The sequence below is a fragment of the Adiantum capillus-veneris genome, chromosome 26 (genome assembly GCF_014529385.1).
Source record: "Adiantum capillus-veneris isolate H3 chromosome 26, ASM1452938v2, whole genome shotgun sequence".
Lineage (NCBI taxonomy): Eukaryota > Viridiplantae > Streptophyta > Polypodiopsida > Polypodiales > Pteridaceae > Adiantum > Adiantum capillus-veneris.
Window position 1 is genome coordinate 92,232,987 of NC_140956.1, and position 6,621 is coordinate 92,239,607.

General features: G+C 45.4%; 1 protein-coding gene across 1 annotated transcript; it reads right to left on the reverse strand.

Moving 5' to 3' along the window:
• Nucleotides 1-2,387: 2,387 nt before the first annotated feature.
• LOC147423820 (uncharacterized) lies at nucleotides 2,388-6,412 on the reverse strand. Its single transcript, XM_086502211.1, has one exon. It carries the CDS (start codon nucleotides 6,314-6,316, stop codon nucleotides 2,588-2,590), a length of 3,729 nt encoding a protein of 1,242 aa, XP_086358337.1. The 5' UTR covers nucleotides 6,317-6,412; the 3' UTR covers nucleotides 2,388-2,587.
• Between the last annotated feature and the right edge of the window lie 209 nt (nucleotides 6,413-6,621).

The window sequence follows — 6,621 nt, forward strand, 5'->3', positions numbered from 1 at the left end:
ATTTTCACAAAAAAAAAAAGGTATACCCTCTTGGTATATACATCAAATACGTCATTCCTTTTTTCTTATTTCATTTATCTGTATTGTGTTCTAAGCCGAATACTCAAACACTACTAAGGTCATGGCTTTTGATTGTATTGAAAGGAGATTTTATTGAGATGGTTTGCCAATCAGCTATGCAGCTACTCATGTGAGCTAAGGTGCTTTGAGTTAGTTAACCAAAAAGAAAAAAATTATTGTAAGTACTCTGCTACTCAACTAACTCCAATTTGGTGTCACACAGGTATTCACTGTTTTGCTTTTTATGTATTGCCTAGTCCATTGGTCACGAACACACACATTCGCCGATCTAGGCAATGTGTAGATACTCAACTGGGTGCAGATTCGCCGACTTAGGCAGCACATTAATAAACTTCAGATTTATGGTTTTGAAACAATATCCACTGCAGATCCGCCGATTTAGGCAGCATTAGTGCAGATTCGTCGATTTAAGCAGCACGCTTTATTGGTGTCGACTCGTCGGATGAGGCAACACCAATCACAAAATCATGCTGCAGTGGCTAGCCACCACTGTAACTGGTATGATTTTGTTACCCGGGTACATAATGAAAGTGATTTGGATTTGGACGTATGTTGTGGAATTGGAATTGGATTGGGATTTGGTATCCGGTGATTATTATGGCAGTGTTTACGTGATGAGACTTGACATTATGAGATTAATGATGAGTGTGACCAATGATATTCTGATTCATCAGGATATGACATATACTGCTTATTCTAGTGGTATGGGACACTAGAATAGGTAGTATGTGGATGACGGCAGGCATAAGCAATGTTGTTCAGTTTCATTATTTTTACTATATGCTATTTTTTGGACACCGATTTCTAATCACTGTTTCTTACAAGTATTGTTTGCAGATTTCTTTATCTTCGCAACTGAGGACAGTTGCTTTCCAACGGAGAGGTATGTTATGGAATTGATATTTTACTATTTTATTGCAGCTCACAGGTGGAAAAGACTGGACCGCGCTAAGCCTATGCGAATGAAAATATATACATTGTACATTTTATTGTTCAAGTGTTCTTTTATGAGCTTTGGCCATTTATGACCGGCCGGCCAGTTTGTAACCAATTTGACCATTCAAGAAATCTATAAAACAAATATGTGCAAGAGGGAAATGGTCACTCTTGCACGGGGGGAGATTGCACCCAGTGTCTGCGTTGCTCTTCTCATCTCTCGGCCTCTCTTCTCTCTCACCGCGCCGGCGTAGTACTCCGCTCTAGGAGGTGCGCTGCACGTGGTCTCTCTCTCTCTCTCTCTCTCTCTCTCTCTCTCTCTCTTCGTGTATCTTGCGATCATGCGACCACGTGATTGTGCCAGGTATGCTGATTAGTCTGTTTTATGCTGTTTATGTGTTATTTCGAGTATTTCGCAGGACAGCCACGCACCCGTTAGTAGCACCAATCACATGTCGCGCCCACGAAAATCCTATCACACTAGGTTACTGGCCATGTTTACATAGCCGAGCTTGCTCTCCACCTCCACGGCCACCTTTTCCCAAAAGTGTGTCGACGTCGCATACCTGCCCCAAGCTTAACCCAAGAGACAAACGTGCAGTTTGATTCGATCTTTTTCACTTTCCCCTGCATGCTCCAGTGCGAGGCCATTTATAGTAGCCTTTGTAATTGTACATGCTTTCACGCACGAGAAGGCCTATTTGCATTTCTAAATGAAAGGAGATCGCTAAGTGGAAAGGGGTAGTGAAGTTCAAGGGGTGCACTATGCAATCATGTTAATGTACCAAGTTCAACGAGAAAGATTTAACATTTTAAGCTAATTGACACACATTAACTAAAGAACGTTTTATATTTTATTTTAAATTTTAAAAAAAGTCGTTATATAAAAAAAAGTTATTTTAATATGTTGTGAATGCACGTTATAGAAGAGGGTTCTCAATAATGCCCCTCCCCCAGTTGAGAGGGAGAGGGGAGGGGAGGGGGGATTGCATTTGCCATAACATGTAAAACATATCTATAAGTGAAGTCTTTAAGAGGACCTACAATTCTGTACTAAAATTGTAAACAGAATTGAAGAAACAAGCCATAAGATCACGAGGTTTGCTGATCCAAAGATACAAGCTACTCACTAACAAAATATAAATTATATTTGCTAGTTTAGTTGAGCCAAAATGGTCGGAGTCACCATTATAACCATGTCAAATTTGGGCAGGCCAAAATACAAGCAAACATTTTGATGACCACATTTTGGAATTGGATAAGACATGAACTTGTGATCAAGAAGAGAAGATGAAGATGATGGGGAGGAGGAACAGAGAGACAAGGTGATAATACATGTCCATGAGGTTAGTGCAAACCAAGTATTATATACAAAGACTTTAACTCTTCTTATTATACTGAATCAACATCTGTACATCATGCAGTAATACCGCAGGGGAAAATTAAGCATCATTCAAGCTCACCAAAATTGAGTACTACAACATCTGTACATCTGTACATCATGAAATACCGCAGGGAAAAATTAAGCATCATTCAAGCACACCATTACTGAGTACTGCATTGAAGGAATTCAGGTAGAACCGTTGTGCGCGTGGGGCGTAAGCTTCTCCTTAATTTTTTCAAAAACGCCCTTCTTATGTGGAGCACCTTCAGGGTGCTGCCCCTCATGATGATCAGCCGGCTCCGGCTCCTTCGTATCAAGGTCCTTAATGTCGTTATTGCTTTTGCCCTTGAGATATCCTGTAAGATCATCTGGTTGCGGGTGCGGCAGCGTCGGCGGCCTCGACTCATGCCCTTCGATGCTTGCTTTTACAGGCACATTATCATCATATTCACTCACCTTCCCCCCATCAAATTTGCCAATGTCAGAAATTCCGGGCCTGTGTGTAGCAGGTGCATTCGCACCCATATCCAGAGCATATTCATCGGTCGAGCCTTGAGCATCTAGTTGCAATGACTTGTCCAAAGGATGCTCCTGCGTCTGCCTCCTGTCCTCCTCTTGATCCACTGGCTCCCTCAATTTCCTATCCACTTCCTCATTCTTCTGCGGCACAAACCCTTCTGAACCATACCCTGCCTTCACATATTCATCAGTGTGATCGAACTCTGTGTAGGGGGAGAGGGATTCTACTGTTGCATTCTCAGCACTGGGGCTAGGATCCCTAGTGTCTTGGCTGGAATCGACTCTCAATTCTGCTTCTTGTTCCACTGGTAAGCTCTCTGCGTTATAATCAACAACTAGTGAATTCAACACAAATCGCTCACCTCCTTTAGCCATATCCTTTTGCTCCTCATCAAGGAAGGCAATGCCTCTGCTCTTCCCTGATTCCTTCTTTTGATCCTCCATACCAACCTCATTGAACGAATCCCGCTTATCTTGCGTCTTCTCCTCCACATCCACACCTTCATCAATATTCAGAGGCTGGTCAGGAGTAGGAACTTGTCGCAGTCCTGATTGATCATCACTCAGGATATCCGCAATAGAAGTCTTATCCTCAGTTTGCAGAGAAACATCAGCCCCTTCCTCCCTCTTCCCGGACTCCTTCCTTTGATCCTCCATACCAACCTCATTGGGCAATTCCCGCTTATCTTGCGTTGTGTCCTCCACATCCACACCTTCATCAATATCCAGAGGCTGGTCAGGATAACGAACTTGTCGCATTCCTGATTGATCATCACTCTTGATATCAGCAATAGAGGTCTTATCCTCGGTTTGCAGAGCAACATCAGCCCCTTCCTCACTCTTCCCTGACTCCTTCCTTTGATCCTCCATTCCAACCTCATTGGGCGATTCCCGCTTATCTTGCGTTGTGTCCTCCACATCCACACCTTCATCAATATCCAGAGGCTGGTCAGGATTACGAACTTGTCGCATTCCTGATTCATCATCACTCTTGATATCAGCAATGGAGGTCTTATCCTCGGTTTGCAGAGCAACATCAGCCCCTTCCTCACTCTTCCCTGACTCCTTCCTTTGATCCTCCATACCAACCTCATTAAGCGATTCCCGCTTATCTTGCGTTGTGTCCTCCACATCCACACCTTCATCGATATCCAGAGGCTGGTCAGGGTTACGAACTTGTCGCATTCCTGATTGATCATCACTCTTGATATCAGCAATGGAGGTCTTATCGTCAGTTTGCAGAGCAACATCAGCCCCTTCCTCACTCTTCCCTGATTCCTTCCTTTGATCCTCCATACCAACCTCATTGGGCGATTCCCGCTTATCTTGCGTTATGTCCTCCACATCCACACCTTCATCAATATCCAGAGGCTGGTCAGGGTTACGAAGTTGTCGCATTCCTGATTGATCATCACTCAGGATATCAGCAATGGAGGTCTTATCCTCAGTTTGCAGAGCAACATCAGCTCCTCCTCCTTGCAACTCATGCACATCTTCATCTTCTGCCTTTGGAAGAGGTTTGCTAACCTGGTTCACATCGGCATCTTCTCCCATGTCGTGCATATCTGCATTTTTTGTAGGAAGTGACTTCTCCTGCTCAACTTCTTGCATCTCTCTCCCATCATCCTCCTTAACGACTATTCCGCTCTCAGGTCGACCACCCATCACATACGATGCATCCTCGACCAGATTCTTAGGCGTCTTTCCATCTTGCAGGTGGTCCTTTTCATCCTTCACGGATGCCTCATCCTCCTGTTTGCCAATGCCCAAAATTTCTTGCCTGTCCCGCACACCTACTTCACTCTCAGGCTCACCACTCCTCACATCTGCTGCATCATAGACCGCATTCTCCGGCTCACCGGAGTAGGTATTGAAACCCTCTACATTGAGTTTCTCTCTGCCATATTTGCCTTCAAAGGCTTGACATACATGTGAATCATCACCATCAGGGCATGGCTGTCTATGCTCTTGTTTTAAATCTTCATCAGGCTGCACTTCTCTTTGCTGCTCTTGTTCCGCAGCATCACTTTGGGGTAATGGCTTAGAATGTTCGGACACGGGGTCCGGCTGCGCAGCTTGCTCTTGCTCCGAATAAGTGACGATGGGAGAATCAATCTGAGAGGCTTGCTCTTGCTTAGGCTCATCAACAGGAGACTTGATTTGAGAGGTTAATTGGGCAGTCTCTTCATGATTAGTAGCTGCAGAAGTGAGATTATCACCACCTAGCTCAGGTGCCTTGATGTTCTCCTCAGACAAATCAATATAGTTATCCTTCAAATTGTGCACATCAATAATACCTCTCCCTGCAGCAGAGTGAGCTTGAAGCTCCTTAGCCATGGACTCCTCCGAAATGCGCCCACTTTGGTCGATGGAGCTTTCATGGGCACCAGCTCCCGGAAGAGCTTTTGCTGCTTCTTCTGGCTTTAAATCAAGGTTTCCATAGCCACTTGTGACTGGCCGAGTTCCGTAACTGGAGGGCACAACTAGTGGAGAACTTGAATCTGAACCAGAAAATGGATTATGGTGTTGGTGGACCTCCAGCGGCGCCTCGCTGCTTCGGGGAGGAGGCGAATTGGAGCTCCTCTTTTGATCATCAGACTGCATGACACCATAGCCTTCTCCCTGAATATGAATGCGATCAGGGCATGGCTGTCTATGCTCTTGTTTTAAATCATCATCAGACTGCGCTTCTCTTTGCTGCTCTGGTTCCGTAGCATCACTTTGGGGTAATGGCTTAGAATGTTCGGACATGGGGCCCGGCTGAGCAGCTTGCTCTTGCTCCGAATAATTGACGATGGGAGGATCAATCTGAGAGGCTTGCTCCTGCTTAGGCTCATCAACAGGAGACTTGATTTGAGAGGTTAATTCGGCAGTCTCTTCATCATTAGTGGCTGCAGTAGTGAGATTATCTTCACCTAGTTCAGGTGCCTTGATGTTCTCCTCAGACAAATCAATATAGTTATCCTTCAAATTGTGCACATCAATAATACCTCTCCCTGCAGCAGAGTGATTTTGAAGCTCCTTAGCCATGGACTCCTCCGAAATGCCACTTTGGTCGATGGAGCTTTGATGGGCACCAGCTCCCGGAAGAGCTTTTGCTGCTTCTGCTGGCTTTAAATCTTGCTTTCCACAGCCACTTGTGACTGGCCGAGTTCCGTAACTGGAGGGCACAGCTAGTGGAGAACTTGAATCTGAACCAGAAAATGGATTATGGCGTTGGTGATGGACCTCCAGCGGCGCCTCGCTGCTTCGGGGAGGAGGCGAATTGGAGCTCCTCTTTTGATCATCAGACTGCATGACACCATAGCCTTCTCCCTGAATATGAATGCGATCATCATGATCAACATCAGCAAGTTGTCGGCGGGCTTCCATGTCATCATAGTGAAGTTGAGCCATGGGGAATGCCTGCAGATAAGTTGTGTGTGTGTGCGTGCGCGTGCGCGCTCACGCGCGTGTGCGATTGAAGCTTATTGGTGATCACCACTATATACACAGAAAGTAGAGACAAGCACTCATGACAGAGGGTGCCATGGCATCTCCTTGCTTATAAACGAAAGCAGAAGATAGGATGGTGTTTCGGTCTGCCGGTGATTGCTCCCACGGTTTCAGCATTGTGTGCCTCCACGTTGTCTTGTTTTTCCTTGCCACTTGGCTTGCCGTCAAGCAAGCACTTGTTTCAAGGCGGGCACTTTCAAGAGCTT

Excerpts from the sequence above, each read along its gene's own strand:
- LOC147423820 (XM_086502211.1), bottom strand. The coding sequence starts at position 6,316 with ATGGCTCAACTTCACTATGATGACATGGAAGCCCGCCGACAACTTGCT.